The sequence below is a fragment of the Haliotis rufescens genome, unplaced genomic scaffold (assembly GCF_023055435.1).
Source record: "Haliotis rufescens isolate VD_foot unplaced genomic scaffold, xgHalRufe1.0.p SCAF_14, whole genome shotgun sequence".
NCBI lineage: Eukaryota > Metazoa > Mollusca > Gastropoda > Lepetellida > Haliotidae > Haliotis > Haliotis rufescens.
This window is the reverse complement of record NW_025963824.1, coordinates 1,534,350-1,559,461: the sequence shown is the minus strand read 5'-3', so window position 1 is coordinate 1,559,461 and position 25,112 is coordinate 1,534,350. Positions and strand designations below refer to the sequence as shown.

The 25,112-nt window shown below is 38.2% G+C and overlaps 1 protein-coding gene across 1 annotated transcript in view; it reads left to right on the top strand.

Annotated features, from left to right (window-relative positions):
* The first annotated feature begins 323 nt into the window (after window positions 1-323).
* The window catches only part of LOC124122353, a 42,383-nt gene continuing 17,594 nt past the window's right edge, over window positions 324-25,112 (top strand). The window contains exons 1-2 of the mRNA XM_048395546.1: window positions 324-398; window positions 23,467-24,115. Coding sequence (XP_048251503.1) covers window positions 23,527-24,115 — 589 coding nt within the window. The 5' untranslated portion in view covers window positions 324-398; window positions 23,467-23,526. The remainder of the gene's footprint in view (window positions 399-23,466; window positions 24,116-25,112) is intronic.

Sequence of the window (25,112 nt, the reverse complement as noted above, 5' to 3'; positions counted from 1 at the left end):
AACAACACACTACTTCAAAAATTTACGTGTTCTTTACATACACTAATTTTTGCTCCATAGATATGACATAAGTCATACTGGTTTTGTAAATTGTATGTCATGAGCGCTAGAGAAAAAAAAAATAACATTGAGCGGTAGCAACCGTCACTCCTCAACGGGTTCCTAACACTTACGTGTCTGTTTGTTGTCTGACGACGCACAGAGACGGCTATCTGAAAAGAAACAGTACAAAAGAAATGTTCATTTTTACTTTTCTATTTATACTGCTTACGGTATTACGCCATTTACAAAACAATATTCTCCAGGTATACGGTCATAAATAGATCTACGTCAATATGTAATAGTCTGTAAGCGATTGAGAGTCTCATACCACGAAGCGTTCACCAACTGACATCAAGGTAGGTTAACTTGGTTGTCAAACTGCGCCATCATAGTTACATCTCAATCGTCCTTAATACCTATACACTCACATTTAATCTATACGTACCTTGTGCACATTATGAAAGACTTCATATAACGTAAAATACCATCATTATGACTTTCAAAACCGGATTCTGTTAACCATGCTTGACAACTGACCAGCAACGTGTGTTCTTAATCGAATTACTCAGTTTGTCATGATCAGCAGCAAGAATGTAATGTTGGTGTATGTTTGGGGAACTTGTGCAGTTATATTGATCATCATACTTTGTTTGACTTTGTTACAATATGTCGGTCAAATAGGAGTAAAAAACACTAAACCTCTCGGTTGATTTTATCATATCTTTGATTTCCATTTGAAAATATATTTCATAAATAAAACGGAACTATATTGCCGGTCAGTCTGCATTAAAAAAATAGTCCTCGTTGATTTTTGACGGATACTTTTTGTGTGAATAGAAATTCGTCCTGTCCTGTTAGAACTATGTAAAATTCATAGTATATACACATCCACAGAAGTTAAGCACCACCATATTCATAGTCACTTGATTTCACGTGTGTGAAATACAAAATATGATGATGTATGACTGAATTAGGCTTCCATAGTTTTATGAACCCAAATTTGTCCCGATACCACAAGTTTATAGTGCCCCTGCCCTATAAATAGTGAAATTCAAGTTTCACACACGTGGTTGCATTTTGCTCCTGTGTGAGATTGCCCTTCCAATAGAGGAAGAAAATCAGTCATGGTTAGGAGAAAGTTAACGAAAGCTGAAAGATGGCAAGTGATAGGCACGTAAAATGCTGGCATGTCATGCAGGGCCTTTGCAAGACAAATGGGTCGTCTTCACAGTGTTATCATTCGTTTGATTGTCAAACATGGTCAAACCAAAGATGTCAGTGACAGGCATAGGTCTGGTAGGCCAAGAAAGACCCCTAACAGAGAGGATAGACGTATTTTCAGGATAGTCAGACGACATCCATTTGCCACTTCAACAGATTTAAGATTGCATGGATTACCCATCAGAGACTCTCGACGATGACCGTAAGGCATCGCCTCAGAGTGGCTTGTTATAATACCAGAAGACCAGTAAAACGTCCTCAACTGACTGAGAGGCACATGCGGAATCGTCTGATATGGTGTCGTGCCCGTAGTCGATGGAGCTTGGCCAACTGGAGAAGGATCCATTGGTCTGACGAGTGTCGAATGCTGCTACGAACTGTTGATGGTCGAATACGTGTTTGGAGGTAACTTTCACTCGTTTTGCACCAAGGAACATCCTGAAGATGTGGCGGGGGTTCTGTCATGATATTGGGTGGTGTTTCCTTCGGCTGCCAATTGCCGCTGGTGACAATTCGTGGAAACCTGAATGGCCAACTATACAAAGATGTCGTTCTTCGTCCAGTGGAAGTCCCTCATTTTGACAACCATCCTCTTCAGACAATATCTGTTTACATGGAGGACAATGCTACACCACACAGATCTCTGGCAGTTTTGGCTTATTTGCTTCAAGAAGCTATTGCCACTCTTCCTTGCCCGGCCTGTAGTCCGGATCTTAATCCGATTGAGTATCTCGTGATCCACCAGTTCAAAATCTCGCTGGACTTGAAGCCGCACTTCATGAATAATGGATCCGTTTGCCTCAGAGAAGCATTCAACGACTTGTAATGAGTATGAGGCGTAGGGTTGAAGCTGTGGTCAATGTCCGTGGATCATACACACGTTACTGACGTTTCTGTCTTGCAATAGACTCTGCACTCCCTAGGGTGTCTATGTGACTCCTCATATGGTCTGCAGATAGCATGACAGTTACATGACAAAAAAGGTTTTACAATGTTTTCTAATCCTTCAATTTCTCGTCTTCGGTAAAATTCCTTTCTGCTGATCTTCATTTGGAACACAAGATAAACTTGCTTTGGGACAGCTTTTGCATCACATGAGGTTTACATATACGGCTTATAAAAAATGTACATCTCGTTATAATTGTCACCATTAAGTGCCAAAAGTAACAGCTCACAAATATGGTGGGTGGCCCTCAACTTTAGTCCATGTGTATAAATGGTAGGAAACCGAGTGATAGTATATGATATAATTGACTATTTTGTCTTCCTCAAACGTTTGCCAAGATATTACCGATATGACTGTACACAGTAGAACAGAATCTGATCATTTACCAATTTCATGCAAACTTCTTCACCCTTTTACATCTTGTGAAAATAGGACAGAACAGTGTTGTGATACAAGGAAAGCAACATTCCAATAGTGTGGGCAAGCAATAAAGGTCACTATTTGATGGACATTTTTTCTACACCTTAGGCAACATAGATTATCTAAACTTATGTGTTATGGGATGTTGATTCCGGAGCAGTAAGGTTTTGAAAGCTATTGAAAAGGCACCCCAGTTAACATGTCCAGAGTTTAATCACAACCCGAATGGCTTGATCGTAATAAAACAAACAGCGTGACCATAAAGTATAAAGATGTAAAAAAAATATTTCATAGATTAGAATGTGATTGCAAATTAGTTTCGTGAAATATAAAGCCTTTACTATGTAGTAAAAATGACAATCCAATGATTGACCAAATTTGCATCTATCAACGCTATTGGGATACGATGACATGCATCATCTAAGTCAGTGAGCCTAACCAGACGATACGTTTTCGCCTTCTGCGACAAGCATGGGTTGCTGAAGACCTATTCTATCACGGATCTTCACGGGTCGCGCTGTCTGGGCAGCGTGTAGAGAGGGCTGAGCTGGTGGTGACTCACTGTGCCAGGATCACACATACCCTCTTGGCTACATTTTATATTTTAATCTACTACTACAACTTTAATGATAATAATAATAATAATAATAATAATAATAATAATAATAATAATATGTGCAGTGTGTTGTACTGTTTGTCTGTAGCTGTCATGACTGGTGTATAACTGTCTACTCGAGGCAGCACAGGGAGGGGATTACTGTGTGTGGTTAACCTAACTGGTGTAAGACTGTCTACTCGAGGCGGTACATGGAGAGGGGTACTGTCAGTAGATATTCTAGACTGGAATATAGCTGCCTACTCAAGGCGGTACAGGGGGCTGGATACTGTTTGTCTAAAGCGGCCAGGACATCCTGATAGGTGTATAACTGTCTACTCGAGGCGGTACAGGGAGGGAAATACCGTCAGTCGATGTCCTGACTGGTGTATGACTGTCGAAGCAAGGCCGGGGTACTGTCTGCAGCTGTCGTGATTCGCGTATAACTGTCTACTCGAGGCGGTACAGGGAGGGGGGTACTGTTTGTCTTTAGGTGTCCTTACTGGTATATAACTGTCTACTCGAGGCGGTACGGGGAGGGGCGTACTGTTTGTCTGTAGCAGTCCTGACTCTAATATAACTCTCTATTTGAGGCGGCACAGGGAGGGTGAAACTATATGTAGGTGTCCTGACTCTAATATAACTCTCTATTCGAGGCGGTACAGAGAGGTGGATGCTGTCTGTAGCTGTCATGACTTGAGTATAACAGTCTACTCGAGGCGGTATAGGGAGAGGGATACTGTCTGTAGCTGTCCTGACTGGTGTATCACTGTTTACTCGAGGCGGCACAGGGAGGTGGATGCTGTCTTTAGCTGTCCTGACTGGTGTATCACTGTTTACTCGAGGCGGTACAGGGAGAGGGATACTGTTTGTATGTAGCTGTTATGACTTGAGTATAACTGTTTACTCGAGGCGGTACAGAGAGGTGGATACTGTATGTAGCTGTCCTCACTGGTGTATCACTGTTTACTCGAGGCGGCACAGGGAGGTGGATGCTGTCTGTAGCTGTCATGACTTGAGTATAACTGTCTACTCGAGGCGGTACAGGGAGAGGGATACTGTTTGTCTGTAGCTGTCCAGACTGGTGTATAACTGTTTACTCGAGGCGGTACAGGGAGGTGGATACTGTCAGTAGACATCCTGATAGGTGTATAACTGTTTACTCGAGGCGATACAGAGAGGTGGATACTGTCTGTAGCTGTCCTGACTGGTGTATAACTGTTTACTCAAGGCGGTACAGGGAGAGGGATACTGTTTGTATGTAGCTGTCATGACTTGAGTATAACTGTTTACTCGAGGCGGTACAGGGAGGGGGGTACTGTTTGTCTTTAGGTGTCCTGACTGGTGTATAACTGTCTACGTGAGGCGGTACAGGGAGGGTAAAAACTGTATGTAGGTGTCCTGACTGGAATATAACTCTCTTTTCGAAGCGGTACAGGGAGGTGGATACTGTCTGTAGCTGTCCTGACTGGTGTGTAACTGTCTACGTGAGGCGGTACAGGGAGGGTAAAAACTGTATGTAGGTGTCCTGACTGGAATATAAGTCTCTATTCGGCACATTTTTTGATCTCCAGCTCCATTTTTACCTGATAACATTCTCCACCTGTTGACAAGAGCTTGAAGTGAAATAAACACCCGGATCATGTCTGACAACGATACTATACACAAGAAAAGCAAAACAGGTTATGTCAAATAAGCTGTCGTTACACAAAAGCAATGATGCGTATATGCAAAGAGTATTGTATGATCACAATTTGATAGAAATGCGTGCACACATGCACATGATATAGTCGGAATCGTCCAATCAACTGCGTGTTACACAAATCTGGAAATATATTCATTAATTTATCAAAATAACCTGTGCCTTTTTCATATCCTGAGACATAAGTCAATTATCTCCCTGAAATTAATATTGATTTGTGATTGTCGAATAAAGATGAATGAATAATTGATCTACTGGCAAGATGAACAAAAAGGCTCTTTTGCGGTGGTGTCGTCACTGATTTTCAGTGGCCCCTTCACAGCTATTTCCCCCTTTACGCAAAATGGAATCTGTTTCAGCGTAATGTTCTCTTGCATTGACTATTTAAATTTATTTGCACAATGAGCGTTATTATATTGGATCTTTTGAACGAGAACAGTGAAGAGTCCATTCCAGGTAATTTTTAATTTAAACAATGATTCTTATGAGGAATATGAAACAATAAAGACTTGATTGAGGCGTTTTTGAACATTGGGTAAAGCTCTTTCAACTTCTGCAACTAGAAGCAAAGACAGACTTAACTTTGCTATGCATGGTTTGTACAAATGCAACTCGAGTTGTCAACATGTATATGCCAACATTAAGCAAAGAAGACTCCTTAAATTCAAAGAAGAAATATATGAAAACAATGTTAACTGAACTCATCGTCAAGTTTTAATTGAAAATAGAAAATGGTAAGCAGATGTTTTTAAAGAGTACGATAACAATTGTAACTCATACTGGTAAACGTCAGAGTGTCAAAATCTGAGAATAGTGAAGTAAGTATCAATAACCGTAACATTTCTCATCACTAGCTTTCATATCATCATGCCATACTCTATTTCGCAACCACCTGGTGTGATCACTGATTTCGTTTAGCCCATTTAAAGTTTTCACCACTGTTTTGGCCTCTGGTATCTGTTTTGTGGGACAATCTATTCAGAAGCCACGCGACGGTGTCCTGTATTATTCATGATCAGGTGTCCATTATTCCGCATTCGCAAGACTTTGCACGCACAATCAATAGCTTTTAACCTGTTCTGACACCTCTTCCTGGTCTGAATGAAAACTGATATATCCATTGAGAAAACAGTTGTTCGTAAGAAAGACGTATTTATATTTTATACCGTTGGTGCTATGATGTGTTTGTAGGAATTTGTTTCGGAATAAATTGGGTCCATAACATACTGTTTACATTATTCAAATCTTAAATCTGACATGTCAGTTTGACACAACACGGTGCGTTGTCATAACACATAACCCTTCATATAACAATTGAATGTTGACGTTGCATAGCAACTGTGTTGTGTAAACAGTCTGGATACGGGCAGACAGGATCAAATCGATAGGCAGGCACGGCGACAAAGTCAGACGAGTCATTACGTAAGTATTTTAAGAACTTTCTTACTGGTAGATGTTTCAAAACAAACTGAAATAAATTTTAGTTACATTTTCGTGACATAAAGTCTCTTTTGTATCAAATGTACATCTGAAAAGATCGTGTGCGTCTCCTGGTTGAATGCCAGGCTTACTTACAAGGTGATCCTTCTTGATGATATAAGTAGAAAACACTAGATAGGATTACAATATATGCACATCCCGAAGAAATGTGTATTGACCAATGATTAAAAGCTGATCAGTCTATTCTATATTGACCTAAATATGGCCTTCTTGCCTGACCAGTCAAATTTGAATATTAAGGTATAAGGAGTGTTATTTAGGCACAGTGGCATATAGACTACAGGAAGTAGAATTAAGTAAGCAGCATCGATAACCACTCCATCATCAAAATTTGCAATGTTACGATGGCGATATTACCTTTTACTTACCATTGCTTTACCAGAGAGTTCAGTTTTGAACTAAAGAAGACAAAATTCAGCAGTGATGCAGAACAAGAATACGGGAAGACATAGTATGTGGATTAAAAAGAAACAGCAATGAATGCCTTGACGTCAAATATTAAACTGGGTTGATGTGTTTGTTGGTAGTCTCAAAGTCTCATCATAAACTAAATAGCATTAGTCAGTTATGCTGAGTCATTAAAAAAATCCTCACCCTTTTGTTGCAAAATGATAAACGCGGACCAATTAGGCTCAAGCTATTTCAAGTAGATCCTGGTCGCGAGTTTATGGGATCAGTAACTAAATTAACAAAGTAAAATGTCGAAATCAGGCATGGTGAAAAAGAGGCCCACTGTAGTCAAGCTATCGTTGAAAGATTTAACAGGACGTTAGCAGAATGTTTGTTTGGATGTCAGTGTGGGATTAGAATGAAATCGGAATGATTAAGATCAACCGAATGGTTGACACGATTATCAGCTGTTGTATCAGCGCTGAATAATGAATTAACGTGATTAATCATGAAGAAACCATCCAATGCACTTAAAATGAAATCTCTGACTTCCGAATCTTCAACACCGAGGAGAGGCAATAAAACAAAAACTTCCAGATAGATTTAACGTAAGATATTTATACCAGCCAGAGGAGGCCAATGCCGTGCAACCGATCTGATTTGGTCTCTTCAGACATATAACATTAGTTGGTTGGTTGCGAAAGAAGGAGAGCCTATTCTTTATAATCTTAAAGATGGGCAGGCCATTTGTACGAGAACAGGCGTTCATAGTTCCCAGCGATACAGTATTACCACCATAACCATAAGCATAGGTAGTTACACCATCCTTATCAATCAATCTTTTTGTATCTAAGGGGGATAATGATGTCTTGTTCATTCTTAATCCATATATCCTGTGACTGACACTTCTTAAAGTGTTCTTCTCGTGTTTGAATGTCCTACCCTTGAATAATGCTTCTTTATACTGTTTGTGTTTGATATGCTTTTTTACCACATACTTCTTAACACCCTTAGGTTTTCTTATCTCTTCATTATCAGACTTCTTTATAGAATACATCTTAGGTCTTAATCCTACATACTCTTATAATGGGGTCCCAGCACATTCATCCTTCATCTTACCTAACACCTTTTTATTTACTACGCTGTTCAGTGGATTATCAATTTTTTCTGGCATATCTTTATACACATCCTCGGTATTTCAATCAACAAAGAATCTGTGTCGGTATGTAACACTTCGCATCTATCGCCGTATTGCTTCTTAAGTTTGTTGTAATAAAAGTCATACATTAAGTGTTGTGACAAGTCAAGAATACTCATACTTACATACACCGGTCTGTTGAATTTTATATTACTGGATATGCAACGTCATTATGTCATTATGAAATATCTTGCTTCTGTTAAAATCCGGACTGACTATAAGTTTCCTGAGTCTTTCTTCCTCATTAGATCTAACTAATTTAGCATCAACACGCTTCCTTAGATTCACCATAGTTTTACCAAATACTGAGCTATTCATGAGCTTATATAGGTTCTTTTCAAAATCGCTGGTAGTTATCTTTCTTAAATCTGTCTTCAGTCTTATATAGGGCTCCATCCAAGGACTTTGATGAAACTTAAGGAATCTGTGTATTTTCTTTAGTTTTATACCTAACGATAGATATAACTGGATATTTCTATAGTGAACTATATATTTTGTCTTATCCATCAAATTTGGTACGAGTTTTTCTACATTAGCTAACCTAGTATTGCCCATCAAGGAGTGTTGATATTCCAACATCCAATCCTTATTAACCATTAATCTTTCGGGAGCTAGCGGATAACTGTTATGATCTTCGTGTAACTCTGATGGATATTCCAAGTCAGCTTCTAGTATATCCTTTATCGGAATTGATATCATTCACATCGATCCACTCAAAACCACCCATGGGGGCAGGTTGACTCATAGACCATTCATACAAGTTGTTGGCGTCAAGATATAATATGTGCTTACCAGGTTTACTCAGATCATGTCCTTCCACTAATTTATTTTTATCCTTAGAATACCTTTTCACATTCATCAATATACCACCTCTTAATCCTTTCTCAACAAACAAGTGCATATTGTGATCGTTGAATAATTTTAGTTTCACACCGGCCTTCTTCAACAATGCATCCCACGATAGTCCGGGACTGCAATAGTACCATGCCGGGTCCAAGACGTATTGTTTTAAACATGTCTTTCTCAATATCTCGAATATATCGGCGAGTAAGAGTACATCGTTTTTTTAGTACAGATCGTGATAAATTCAACCTAATTTACCCCAGACCATCAGAGCATGTTCATAATCAGCATTGGTTATTTTAAATTCTGTTAATTACTATCAAATGATTCAAGGGGTGGTAATTAAATGGTAATTCGTTGAATCTAGACCAATCATCCATATATTTGTAAGGATATACACCTTTTCTCAACAACAAATGCTGTGTTAACCGATCAGTATATTGATATGTTATTGCAAAGTCATCGGGATTGTTCGCATCAGCTAAATTGTCCAGGGAAGATAACAGAAACTGTACGGAGTCTATGAATCTAAGCCCATGACTTTGTTTAGTTCTAGCTTATCCTGCCTTGTATAATGTATAGTTTTAGTCAACGAGAATGATACGTATTTTTCCATATTGTTAGGAATGCACGATAAACCACCATCGGTCTTTGAGAGAGCTTGCCTGATGAGGATATGAAACGCAATGGGGATGGGTATTGTTTGAGAATTCATTTTTAGTTTCAAGTTACACTCGTGATACGCGGCTCCCGGATAATTACCCGTGACAGGGCAATGAACTCTTACGAAATTCCCATTGAGTGGTTTATTACAAACATGACAAATCATCGACTTCCTATAGGCCCGCCAATCATCTCTCATCATAAACATGGGTTTCGTACGTGATAAATTTTCCCTGATTATTCTCTCTTCATTTTGTAGGTATTCTAGAAACTTTCCCACTGCATCGGGACCTCTATAAACCACTGGCAGCTTTGTTTTCCGATCATACCTTACAACTCTATATGGTACTGGCATTTGATTGCAATAATGTTCAAATTTTAATATATTTTTTCCCTCTTTAGGCATATCAATCCTGATAGCAGTCTGTCCGACAACTCTGCAGTATTCTTTGCTCGTTTCTGAAAGATCTTGTCTGCTGTACCCATGCAGGCATCTTTCGCAGAAATACTTCTTTCCATCATGTTTTGTTTGATCACATAATTCCTAGTGATTCTGGGAATATGTTCAAGGGCGGAGTTTATCCTGTGTATAACAATTCCTTTAGAAGAATGTCCAAAAACATTTATACCTAAATTATTTTGCTTTTTCACCTTATCTATTTGTGAGATTGGCATATGTTCATCTATACCATCAAAGTTGAGTCCATTGTTTTCGTGATAGCTCGAATGTCTCTCTGGATGTTTGTCTGTGGGGAACAATGCAGATCTTATTGTAATTCTTAAACAACTATCGCCTTTATTTATTACACTAACTATAGCTTTTTTCTTCTTACAATACAGGGGTAAATCTCTATCAGATCAACCTTTGAAAGTCATATGATTTGCTATATCTAGATATAAACTATTGATTTTATCCACAACCCAACCCGAACCTCTATTAGACCAACGATCTAAAGTTTCTTGTATCAGTTGAATTGATGCATCTAATGATGTGCTTATAGTATCAGATTCATGTTGGAATTAATATCCATCTTCCAACCTCCTAGGTTTTTTACCAACACTGTCTGTGGTTACAAATCTTAACTCATCATCTGGTTGATTTTTATCACCATCATCTGGTTGATTTTTATTAATTTTCAGTAACTCAATTAATTCAGCTTTTCACATTCGAGAATAAGCATGTAGATCACGTTGTTTGCCAAAGCCTTCAGCTCTCTGACAAAAAAACATTGTGATTAAAGGGTATATATGAAAAATGAGTCAAATCTCTAAATGGTTGTTTTTCATATATCTAAATACGTATTCTCCCCAACCTATTCCTCTCATTGATGTAATCTCTCTTCCTAGCATAAATAGTCTGCTTCCTGACCCTATCAGCACTGTGTTTCTTACATAAACAATAACGACCTTTGACCCCAATCCCACATACAGAACATGTATAATTTTTATTTCCCTGTCTGATGTAATAGGCATGTATACCGCAGTATATACGAAGGCAAAGCAGGTTGCATTGAATTTGTTTCCACATGAGTGTACACATGCACAGATTCATGGTTAGACATCTATCATATCATTTGTCTAAATGCAAATCACATCTCCACTGTTGAGCAGTTGAATCATAGCTTATGCATAATAACTTACCTAAATATGGAAACACCAGTCAACCCAAAAACTATAACAAGGAAGTTTTTGTGCATGGCAGATTCAACATCCTTAAATGTTTGAATTGAATGTCTTTGCTTACGCAGTTCATCATTAATAAAAACTAATCTCAACATCCTCTGTCTGGCCCATTGTGACAGGGCTGCTTCGAGTTGTTCTAATGCTTTATTATGTCTTTTTTGCTCCTCTCCTCTCAAACTAGAAAATAAAAAATTACTCCCCAAAATTGCTAGAGCATTAACAATAGCTTCACCAACCATCATCACAATTGATGCCATGATGTTTTGAACTATGTTCAATAATACTATGTTTATAAAATATTCAAATGTTTAATTACTTCATTATGTCTTCTGGGATAAGCCCTTGTTTGATGAGCATATATTTTGTTGCCATTGCTAGTCCTATATCGAGAACGATCATACCGATATCATAACCATTAAAATCTATCTTAGGTGGTGTGGCTTAGTAATCATTTTAGCTATACGGACATAGCCAATGGCCAAGCCATGACCAACGCTGAATGATACTTTACGTTTACCAACATTTTACCGTCTGTAACTGGAGTAGTCATGCTTTTATAACATTACATGAGGGCTTAACTGGTGGTGTTTTCTCTTCTCCAGTCTTAAAAAAACATAGCTCTGTAGCTCCCAGTCTAGACTCGTAACGCGTGTAAAATATATCTCATTTTTTCGTCGGTCATGTTATCAATTTTTTCGATGTTATAATTTCCCCCCCAAATATTGGGAACATTATTCAACAGCTACCAAAGCCGTGAGTCTTTCTCTATGTTTATCTATAGATGTATCTACAATAGGTTCTGGCTCATCTTGGAGGAGTTGTTCGATAAGTTTGTCGCATTCCATAATGTAATACCAAAGGAGATATTTAATTCTTATATAATAAAATATTGCATATCCAATACAACCCGAAATAATAAACTGTTGTGAAAGAATGAGTATTTCAAACCACATTATTACATAATAACTGCTAATGTCCAATTTATCGTATCTTTGCTATATTTTTGCTAAATTTTGCTGTATTTGCTATATATTTTGCTCAGCAGTTGCTATTATTGCTATATTTTTGCAAAGCAATTGCATAAGCAGCTGGTTGATCTTTTTGTAATATGAGTTTATGGTGCTTCATTTCCGCTAACAGTTTTCTGACTTTATCTCGCTTGAGCTTGGTGGAATACCATCATTTTCGCGTAGACATTCCTCAAATGAATATCGGTCTTTGCAATGAAACAGCGCTACCCATTTGGTCTGCTCTTTGAGATCTTTCAGGACAGAGTTGTATTTCTGAGTAAGTACCTAAACGCTATGTTCCATATGCCGACCGGAGAATGCTTAATATGAAAGTATATGTTTATTTTTGCTAAGGTCTTTACTCGCACTGCAGTCATCGATTATGAAAAGGGTTGGTTCTCCTTTGTATTTTTCATGACATACTCGTAAATAGTCTTGTAAGAGATCACCCGGATCAACTTTGTACACCCCAGGATCATCCATTACCCAATCTCGCGATAGGTATGTTTTATTAACGTTTATAGTCGGCCACAGAATAATGATATAGGTGAAAACATCCCGATAATGACTTTGTAAAATATCTAGGATAAAAGCAACACGTTTGCCCGCAGATGATAACGCAGTTTGGTTCTTTAGGTAAAAGGTTATTAATAGATCGCTTGCACGAATCTTCCATTCTGTATATTAAGTTGTGCGTCCATAATCATGTACAAATATATGTTTAATTTACCAGCTGCTTCCTGCACTTCGTTATCTGTACAGTAACACCCTCACTGGCATTTTCTATTTACCACCCACTGCCGTTTAGGTGGTCATTGTTGGTCATTGTTTATTAGGCACGCCCTTGATAGTCAATTTTACTTTTATAATCTTGGGGTTGTAGAACGCCGTTGTAGAACGTATCTCTTGCAAATGCTCCAAGGGGGTCCTTGAACAACATTAGAATACCCTTCAATGATCTAGCGGGGACGCATAGATTAATATTCCACATCGTATCTCTTTTGTTCCTGGTGGTAAACTTCCGGTATACTGGTTACGAATTTGTCTGGCTAATTCAGGATCTGTTATCATATCATTCTCCAGCGAGATATTGTCAAAAGAATAACTAGCATCTTCGGTAGCTTTGATTACTCCGCTGTAGTCATTAAAAGTGAGTTCGTATTCTAACCTATCGCTTAGGGATGCTTGATAGAAGGGCATGTGACTATCTAGTAATTCAAAGTCAAGAGGAATATAGAATCTGTTACCAAGTGCATCAGCTACGGCCTTATCTTCTATGATGGTATTATCACCAGTATCAGAACCCACACAGTCTCAATGTGTTCTGATTACAAATACCTTGGTACTGTAATTTTTCCCATTCTTTAACCGTTCTTCAGAGATCCATGTAACAGAAGTATATATCACTGTCGTCAATGCTCAAAATTTCATTACTATTAATTTTAATCGCAATTTTCTTAATCCCACGACCTATGTTCTGAATGAGCTCTCTGTTAGTGTGGATAGAAGTCAACATAACTGTAAATGATAGTCGGGCAGTTCCTGGAACTAACACATCGTGAGCGCCTAGATTAGGAAAGTGAACCAGAAGTGTTTGATTCTGATCAATGGTGCTTAGATTATCACTTATAGTTACAGACTGACAAATTGCTTTAACCCCTAATGGATCCTGAAGTCTACGTTGCGGGTTTAACGTGCGTCTGTACCTTGAAGACATTGTTTATACTTAAACTATGTAACCTTATGTTTAACATACAAATGGATGATATTAATCTAGATATCCTAACTGATACTAGTACAATCGAAGTGGGTTCTGATGAAACCAGCTTTATGAATCTCAACGATGAACTTTTGAAACCAGCCATTGATGATTATTATGATGCATTAAAAGAAACTCTTATTGGTCGTGAATATTCAAAGTTTAAGATAGATTGTAAAGGAATATTGAAACTGGGTAGCTATCCGGCTATTGATCTTATGAATTCTCATACTCGTAAGCCCCTAGCCTTGTCTACGATAGCTGTACCATCCTTTGAGTATAATAGAACAGAATTACAAGGCCTTGACAAGGCAATGCAAACAGTGCAGGGAGAACTCATCTATGATATAGCCAGGCTATCTGAACTCGACCAGCACATAGCTTATGAGAAAACAAAACTTGAACAGGCGGGTGATGAAATCAGTAGACGCTGCATTGCTGAAAGATTGACCTGCCTGGAAACGGCTTGAGTAATAGAAAGGCACTTCCTTCACAAATCAGCTGAATTCGAGAAACTATCGATCAAGTCCTCAACGCTTATACTACACTGACTGATAAACTTAAAACATTGTTCAGAGAACAGTGGATAACAATTGCCAGTATTTTAACTGTGTTGGGATCTATTATATCGACTTTGACTCTCGCGTTAACCGGTGGTGGTGGGAAAGTTCGCTGGGAAAGCCGCATCTGCACTTCCGGGTATAATAGGGAGTATTGTTTCCTGGGTCAAAACTTGTGGGCAGTGGTCGTAGCAATTGCTAGGCTGTTGTATTGATCCATTAAAGACTATTTATCCAAATCATGAGTAAACCGGCCAAGTCTCCACCAACTATAAGCGCTGTTTTTACATCGATGTGTTGTTGATTTTTAGAGGCAATATGTGGCGGCACTTGTGGTTGTGCGTCAGTAGTTGGTGGTGAAACATGTGGTGTCTCGGGTTTTACTATTTCCATTTCACCTGTGTTTGTTAACGTTATTAATTCGGTGTTAATATCTGAATTTATACCTGTTTTTTTTGTAATGGAGACTTATTTGGTTCAAATCCTGGGGCATGAAGAGATACACTACATCCTGTTGTGGAACGATATATAGTTTAACTCGTTCTGCCAAAACTGCATCGGATTGTTGAACCAAACATGCACCATTTTGTTGCTAGTTGCCATGACCCTGTATTTTTCAAAGATTTCAGGAAATTTAATGAAAAACCAGAGGCACTTACTAAAATCGACTGATTTGTAATGTAAGTTGATTTCAAATTTAAGTAATGATATAGCATCTTTGTATATTTAATATGTATGTTACACTCCCAGGAATAACAAATGGTCAGTCTATTCAACTGCTTCACAGCTTCAAGTGCTGTGAGAGGTAATAATGAGATATGGATAAATGGAGACGTGAACACTATATCTGAGGGGTATTACAGCATATGCTCACACAATGATGAAATTTTAAAGCCTTTGGAAAATAGCCTCACACAAAATTAGTCGAATTGGATGCTGATTTTAAGTGCTGGAGAAAGGAGTGTAATTCTTCCCCTCGTACTTAAAAAAAACCAATAACACAATTCAACGAAACATCGCATGGAGCTAAATTGCCCTATTTAGTTCCCTATAAAGAATTCTGCATCCATCTTGATCAGATCAGTACAATCTTTCAACTCTGTTAAGAGCTATCCCTGTCAAAGATGAAAAATAAAATAGTGGAAGAATGGAATCTTTCTCATCATTACGTTAAAGCGGGGTATTATTTCAGACCTCAAAATTAGATGTAAAACATCAACCTGTACATATAGGATACTTGAGTGTAACTTGAGTGTACTTATTAACAATGGTTGATTCATCAGGCCTTGGACCTTCGACAATGTTATTGCGCTTTCTGATCTTGGAGACATAGAAGGGTTCAATAAACCTGGTACCAATGGAAAGTTATACGCTTTACACTTACTAGAAAATGTAAACAAGTGGAAAGAAGCTGTATTCACAGATTTAAGCGATGTAGAAGTTAGTAGACTCAATAAAAACACTTCATACAATTTTACTCGCAATGTTGATAATAAATGCACTAATGTCGAAGAAAAAATCGAGTGACTACTGAATATCATCATTGCCCCACCATATATGATGACGGGTAAGGGACATCAATTAACTAAGATAATAAATATTGGGAACCTACTTGCGGCTTATATCCCCTCAAAGCGACAAAATGTGTTAGTCGCTCCCCTGCTGGAATACCCAGGTCATATGTTATTGAGTCGTCCGGCAGTAAAAAATGTTAGTTTAAATTTGGTTACTGAATTCAATGATATAAAACAGAACTTGAGTGCTATACCTAATCCTTCTACACTTATTATTAAAGTCTTGTTCAGTAAATGCCTTGAGATATTACCAGGTCTATCAATTAAATGGCTCAAGAAACATGAGTGTCGACATTGTAGTAGTATTTATGTGGGAGTATCACCCATTGCAACCCTTGAGGGGGTCCAAGTTAATAAAAGTGAAAGCATTTCTCTTACTAATATATTTACATATACATTTAATAAGGTTTAAAACCCATTTAAGCAAGATCAATTAAAGACTATTATATGATATAATAATATACATTATTAATTTATATCCGGCGCTCAATGAAGCATCTGAAAAGATGGATACTGTTGATTGATTTTGATTACATCAAATAAGCGATATAAAACATCAGATAGTAAAGGAGAGAGAGTTTACACTTGGATTGTATAAAATGTACCGCAGAGCTGTTAATACTCTTGATGCAGTTGACACTGCGCTTGTAACAGCTGACATGGGACTCGGTGTAGCTGTAGCTATAATTGCCGCACCTATCGTACTTGGTATGGAAGTAGCGACTGGAGTCTCCGGACTGGCAGGAATAGCGATAAAATTTATTTCTCATAAGTTGCAAAAGAAAGAATTAAAACATGATGACATTCGGATACTCGCCGAAACAAAGTTGAACAGCATTGAAGATCATATTTCAACAGCACTGGCTGATTGTAAGATATCTGAGTAAGAGTTTTGTTTAGTGTTGTCAGAACTCACCAAATACAACGCAATGAAGAAGGAGACAACAAGCGTTTCAATTATTCCGTGCCAAAACCAAGGAACTGGTTGGAGATTAAAAATAGATTGTAAACTATCATTGGATAATATTTAAACGAATGCTTACATTAGTAAAAATGTAGGCTATAGCAAATGTTATCCATTTTTAATTAATATTGTGGATTATTGTAATATGAACCATGGCGATCGTTGAATCACATCATCATTTTGACATAAAAGATTCCCCCTGTAGTGGCAGTATAGGTATATAAACCTGGCTCTAGTGGAAGTGGTCCAGAACTGTCATTGTCTATACTACTGGAGGTGTTAATTGAAATTCATAGATTGCGCTGGAGATTAAGGGTCCTGCCGGCGGGGCTTATGATAAGAGTGGATACGCCGAATGTTTGCTGAATATATGAATAAACAAAGGGCATAGAATTTCTGTGCACTTGGAAACATATTGAACTGGTTAGGTACTTAGATAAATGAAATGTTGAATAAGTTTTAAAATGGTTTGCATTATTTTAAATAAATATATTGAAATGTTTTGCACTACAACAATATCAAGCATTTCATGTTTCTATTTAACACAATCCGTAAACTCGCTATCGTGTCATTGGATTTTCTGGTCAATCGATCACTTGTTTGACTAAGCTGTTTAGAAACCTCTGTCACATGGCAGGAGTACTGCTTCCCAACTTCAGGGAAAACACACTTTGTGTGCATATTGTGTAAATTGCAGGTGCTACCAGAGGAAAAGGACACTTACCCATTTTGGGAACACTTGGTGCGATCACCGATTTTCTTTGGCCCATTTACAAAGTTTTCACCACTGTGTTGCCCTTTGGCATCAGTTTCAATCAAGAATTGTTATTCTCTAGCGGTGACGTTTTGTATTATATCATGGCAGAAGACATAGAGATTATAATAGGAGGATGTGTGTCACACTGATTTTAGGAAATGAGTGTCAGAATTCTGCCACGAGTTGTGACACACTTTTCGAAAAACGCACTGATGACGACCGCAGACTTAGAAAACCACAATAGTGTAAACATTCTTCAGCTTTGATGTTGTTAATAGTGTGACGTCATTTCGACACAAAACGAGTCGAATGGCATCAACAATGCGGAACGGGTATGTATAAAATAAATAACATTACTTACACAAATCTCATCACAATTGTGGTCAGCTGAAGTTGTCTGGATCCTTGAGCTTTGAATGACGGTAGTGATCATTCCCAGGAAAATGTAGCGGATATTTTAAAAGTATCAGGTTGGAAATTTCAGTGGTGAACAAAATGTTTGGTAATGTGAAATCTGAATTCAATGAGGAATTCTATCAACTGAAATCAGAAAATATTGAACTGAAGAAATGTGTGACAGAGTTAGAGGATAGTGTTGATTAGGCTAGGCACAGAAGTAACATCACAATGCATTGAAGGGTCTCCGGGTGAAACTTGGGATCAGACGGAGGAATTAGTGCAAACCTTTTTGGAGGATCTTTAAGACATCGAGGATGCAGATTCAATTCCTATTGAACGCGCACACCGGCCAAGGAGCTAATATAAATCAAAACCTTTTATATGCAAATTCCTCTCTTACAAAGACAAACCCAGGGTGTTTTCAAATGCTAGAGAGGGGTTAAAGAAGAATTAAACCCTACAAGTGGGAGAAGACTACACATTGGAGACACGATAGACCAGAGCCGGACTCCTCCACCACATGCTGGGCCTTAGAGGTGAAGACAAGACAGCAAACAAGACAAGACACGCTCACAACCTGTGTGTACCTGTGAAGATTCCGGGTCAGAATAGGTTTTCAGCAACCGAAAAAGGTGACTACGCTTGTCGTAAAAGGCAACTAACGGGATCGGGTGGTCAGGCTCGCTGACTTGGTTGATGCATGTCTTCATATCCCAATTGTGTGGATCAAAGCTCATGATGTCAATCACTGGATTCTCTGATCCAGACTCGATTATTTACAGACCACCGTCATATAGCTGGAATATTGCTGAGTGCAGAGTAAAACAACAAACAAACAAACACAATCCGTGTGTCAGAAATATCTTAGAAAATCAAACCACCGATTTTATGCCTCTTTCATAGACTTTAGAAAAGCCTTCGACTATGTAGAGGCAATAAGTTGTTATATGTGTTATTAAACAGAGGTGGTCATGGTAAAATGTTTATTATCCTTAGAAATATGAATTAAAATATAAAAGCATGTGCAAGGGTTGAAGATGTGAAAACAAGTCTTTTTAGCACCACGAGTGGTGTTAGACAAGGGTGCATGTTAAGTTCTGTTGTTTTTATACTTTTTTATGAACGCGTTTGTACGTAAAATGGAGATTATTGGGATGAGAGGCATATTTGTGAAAGATAATTTTGATGAAATCATGTTATTATTATTTGCTGATGATGTCACTCTTATTGATGATAGTGTATTTGGACTGCAGAGAAAACTATATACTCTTTTTGTGACAGATGGGGCCTTGATGTTAATTTAGATAAGACAAAAGTCATAGTGTTTGAAAGGGTGGTTATCTGAGGAAAACTGTATTCGTATGCCTGTTACCATATGTTAAAAGCATTTGACGAAAATGGTCAGACTAACAGGGTTCCTTATATAAGACCATTATTGTTTCAAACTGGGTTTTCATATGTGTAGTTGTCAGCGATATGAAATGCTTCATTGTTATATTCAAACAACGATGTAAAGATGTAGAATTTCAAAACTGGCATTACAAAATCACAAATTCTTCTTTCCTTGATGTTTATTCATCTTATAAATCACAACTCGAACCAGAAAAGTACATACTTTAGCATGTGAAAGAGATGTTTATGTTTATTCTGTTAAGCCATAATCTACATGTACAGAAAACTCGATTTCATATAACCGCAGAGTCATCGTTTAGCGTATGTATGAAATGTAACCGCTATGAAATAGAAAATGAATACAATCTTTTCTTAATTTGTCCAGTAAAAGCAGTAGAGAAAATATAATTCAAAAATATTACCATGTGCAACATCTGTCCCAAAATTTATCAGTTTTCTATCTACCAGAAATGATTGTATTATTAAAAACCTGTCCATATATTTAAAAAAGACATTTACCTATGTACATAAAAATGGTTAAAAAGAATAACATTTGTTATAAGAAAATTTGTGCATGTGCATATTATATATACTGAACCGCAAAAGAAACGTCACCATGCATAGATATATGAGAATCCTTATTTGTCCGAACACTGTAAACATACTTTGAGACATATTGAAAAGATGAAAAGTGTCAAATGTTCTTAAAGTTAAACACAACACTAGTCTCTGAGAAAATGGCATCACAAGTTGGTATCTTGTGTGCCTGCCATGTGCATTGATGACTGCCGTGCAACATCAATACATGAAATGGATGAAGCGATTGATGAAGGCCACAGGCACCTGACGCCCGAGGAACGCCTGACACAGTTCAGCTGCAGTTGTAAGCCTTGGTTGGATGAGATTCATGGACGGCTGAAGCCATTGTCATTCAGCCGTCTTTGAATCTCGTCCAACTGGTGCACAGTGGGATTTAAACTAGGACTGAGGACTGAGGGCAGGCCACTGCATGGTTCTGATGCCATTCTGCTGGAGGAAGTCTCTTGTTGATCTGGCAGTGTAGGCACGGGCGTAACCATGCTGAAAGTCGTGGTTGCGGCCACTTGCTAAATGAGGTATGAAGTGTGGTCTCAAGACTTGATCAATGTACCGAGCTGCTGTGACACCATTGCCTCTCCCTGGACCGATGTTCCGGAAGACCACAGGGTCGTCCCTCTGTGCAAGACCAATTCCACCCCACACCATGATGCTCAGACCGCCCCACGAGTCTCTCTCAACAACACAAACATCCGAATAACGTTCCCCATTGCGTCGTCACCACACTCTCTCTGCCATCTGCTGTTGAGATACAGGAACGTCTCTCGTCTGACAAGAGGACTGTTTTCCACTGCTGGTGGTGCTAATGCTGGTACTCATTTCCCACTGAAGACGGTTCCGGTGATGATGGGGTGTCAAAATGGGTCCTCGGTGTGGCCTGTGACATTTGAGGAGTCAATCGTCGACGCACCGTGTCCCATCCTGACGTTGGGTGGTGACCCTTGGTCTTCCACTACGTGGTCGGTCATCTGTAGTGTAGGTGGTCTGATACTGTTGCTGGAGCCTGTATATGGTCCTTATGTGGACTTGAAATGCATTGTCTACTTGCAGGGCAGTCTGTCCAGCTTGCAATCGTCCAAGAGCTTTGTGTTGCTGATTTCTTGTCAATCTTGGAATGTGGTAGCAATTCAATAATGAATGAATGTTATCCTATCTGGGTGAATTTTTATAGGGCAGGAAATGGGCGAACGTATGTGCATTTCAATTTGCACGGAACTCACGTGCATTGGGCTACCATGGCCGTTGCCGTGATACGTTTGGGCATTACCTTTATTGTCATCTGCTTTGTTTTTTAACATCAAATTTCATTTTTACGGACAAGGTAATGTTAAATTTTAGTAACTTTGACAAAAATAAGTGAGATAATTAAATGACATCTTTTCATGCAATGTTCCTTGGGGTGACGTTTTAGTATCTACCTCGCTATATTACGGCGAGCCAGCTGGTGGTATGCTTGTACATAGCATGCTTACAATTTTATCAGTAAAACCTTTGATATGTTGAGGCACAGATGGTTACAATGTCACACAGGTATTAATGGAGACAAACACCACCTGGCAGCTAACCAAAATCGGATAACTGTATTGATGGACTGTAATAAATATAGAGAATCACACCCGAGAGTCTTTTGATATAAAATATATCAACACGAATTGATAAAAGTGGAAAGATTCCGAGGCTTGCTGAGTATTTTTGTCACGTTTATCAACAAGGGTTGATATATTTGATATCAAAAGACACGATTGTGAAATTGTATTTATCATCCAATATCATTCTTCCAACTTCTTCTTCAGTTTGTAGACAGTAATTAGCAGTGTCTTCAGTGTAAAAAAGTACTGCTAACAGCTTCAGTAGCAGAGCCATCAGTGATGTCATTTGATTGTCATGTCAGTGACGTCACAATGGTCTGCAACGCATTGTGATGCAATTTCATTGTAGCGATATCTACAGTGATGATATTGCTTGATCTTATCCAAGTGATATCTCCTGTGGGAGCCAGTTTTGGATGATAAATCACAATCAACTTACTAGTTATTGTTAAAACAACAGTCTACAAAGGTTTTGACAAGGCATACTATTTGAAATTGTGCAGATATGATATAAAATTAGAATAATCAATTTTGTTTCGAAGTCAAATACTATTCTAACTAAAGAAGGCAAATGTATCGCCTGAACAGTCAACGCTGAATATACCACCTTGTGGGATACCATCCGGGCCTCAGTCAGTACCTCAGCTAACGGAAGCACTGTTGTTCCAACCGGTCTTCCGCATTGTCATGTTGTGTCTGAAAATGCAAAGCCCAACTTTGAATATAGCATATAAACACCATATTTTTTTATGCCATTGATGTTTCTCTGTCTGCAGCTTCCGGTATTCTATGGATGAGGCTATCATTATAGGGTCCAAGTTGACATCTGATCAAACACAATATCCACCTTGCCTGAAGGTGCATCGATGACCTACATACATTATATCATGGTTTTCATTGTGTTTCACATATACCAATAACACTTACCGGAATATCAAGAAATTACATGGATGTTTATACTTAATACCTAATTAGCAATTTTGAAAAATATATAAAATTTGCCTTTCCTTTACAGTGTTACACTCAAAGGGTGCACAATGCGAGCTTGATTCTTGTAGTACCGCATTCCTTCACAACCAATCTGACATGTTTTTACATGAAGTTTTGATTGAAGTTTTGATGAGCCAAATCAAGATTGAGCTGCATACGTTTCTGTAGGGAAAGTTGGTTTTGTTATTCTTTTAAGAATGTGAATAACGAGGCTGGCTAGTTTATCATTCTTTATTTGACAAACATGACAAACATAACGTCATGTGTCCAAAAATCTTGAGTTCGGTATGAGGCATATATATTTCGTTTGACTATCAGTAAATGTCTTTACATATCTGACCCTGACCGTCGATCAGTTATGAAACCAAATATTGCTTTTTTGGTTTTCCGAAACAAAGACAAAATCAGTTTGTGTCAATATATTGGGAACCCCCAAACAAAGTGAATAAAGCACTCCTTTGCATCTTTATCACATTTCATATCCAAGACATGTGCTTTTTGACTTTCATTTTACAGCAAATGAAATGGACCTTCAATATTCCTATGTCATACATCAAAACATCTGGGATATATAGGAGTTTACTGAGTCACTACCATATGTCTGAAACAGGATGCATTGACACATGATACTATTTATACTTCAAGTAACAACGTGTAACCTCTGCTTTACAGGAGAACGTCAAGCATCAACCTCCGATTGTCTGTTCATAACCTGATACATATATTTCACATATGATGGCAAGCGAACTGGAAAATCGACAGAACAGTGTCCCTGAACTGATAACCCGTTTGCAAAACAGTGTGACTCCAGATGGAGTCACCCGTGCACATGCAGTGTCTAAATCAAGCTTTGTCAAGCCACTAAAGGAGATGTTTGAAAGACCAAATGATGCCATAGAAGGCCAGATCAACATAACAGGCTTAAAAAGGGGATATGTAAAGAATTCAAGTGTATTTGGCAAGGTGAAAGGGGGACTACGAAACAAACAGACCGTGGTTGGAAGCGATATATGTATCCTTGGCCAAAATGATCATCCTGATGGCTGTGATAGCAGGGGTGAAGATCGGCACCCGAAACAGATCACAGGAGTTGAAGACGGTGTTGTCGTGGACTCCACTGTAGCTGGCGTAGTAGAAGGTGGCGTGGAAAATGAACAGACCATCAAAGATTCAAAAATAATTTCTGATGGAAGCTGTACAGAAGAGCTAAACTTTTTTGACCTCAGGATAAAAAAGAGAGATCCCACTACAGAGCCAGATGGGGGATCATATGATAATTGCATTATTGATTTACGAAAGGATAAAGACCGCCAAGATAAAGGTGAGATTATGTTTTTTTAAGTCTTATTCAAGCAAAATGGAATGGGCCAGATTTAAGAACTACGTAAACAAGAACCCTTTATTACTGATACATTCGAAACCAGTATATAACTTAACTATGCTTGATAATAAGATTGCAGCCAGGTTGACAAACACGCACAGTCATATCGTGGCATGCTATCCATCTATTCGTATGTTTACATTTACATTGTCCACATATCTCCTGGGCTGACATTTTGCGTTTTGATAACTGCTCACAGAACGGGTAAATACGCAGCAAGTATGCAAATAATATACACTCACTCAAGAATAGTAAGGGGTCATAAAATATTCATGCTATCATCGGTCGTCACAAGAGTCATAAACTTTGAACATGACTGCCAGAGATGAAATAGTTTAGTTTCCCAAACCTAACGCTTTTACCATGCAACTTCAACGTGCAATCGGAAGGGGTCTCATTCTTCGCATAATACACAAGAACAAGGTCTCTGCTGTTGCTTTAATGCAGGGTCTGTGATCAAATTGCGAATGCGTCGTTTGCAACAAGATAAAAACATATAAGAGCTAATGACATGATTCATGGTGGTAGATAAAACCATGTCCATGTTCACGATTGTATGATTCCCTTTCAGTGTTGTCGATTGTACGATTGGCATTTATTTATGAATCACTATAAAATAGTGATGATACCAGGTGTTCGCGAAAAGGTGTATGTATCTTTCCCCACCAGTGTCAACCGTCACAAACACATGTAAAGGCAAGGCAGTTGTTCACAAGAAAAATATCGAGATCTTATGATGCGATCAAAATAGGGATTTTTTCGACTTTTATCAACTCGTGTTGATATATTTGATATCAAAAGACACTTGTGTAAGATTTTATTTATCATTTATTCTTCCCACTTTTGTAATTTGTAGACAGTAATTAGCAGTGTTTTCAGTGTAAATAGTAATGCTGACAGCTTCAGTAGCAGAGCCATTAGTGATGTCATTTGATTG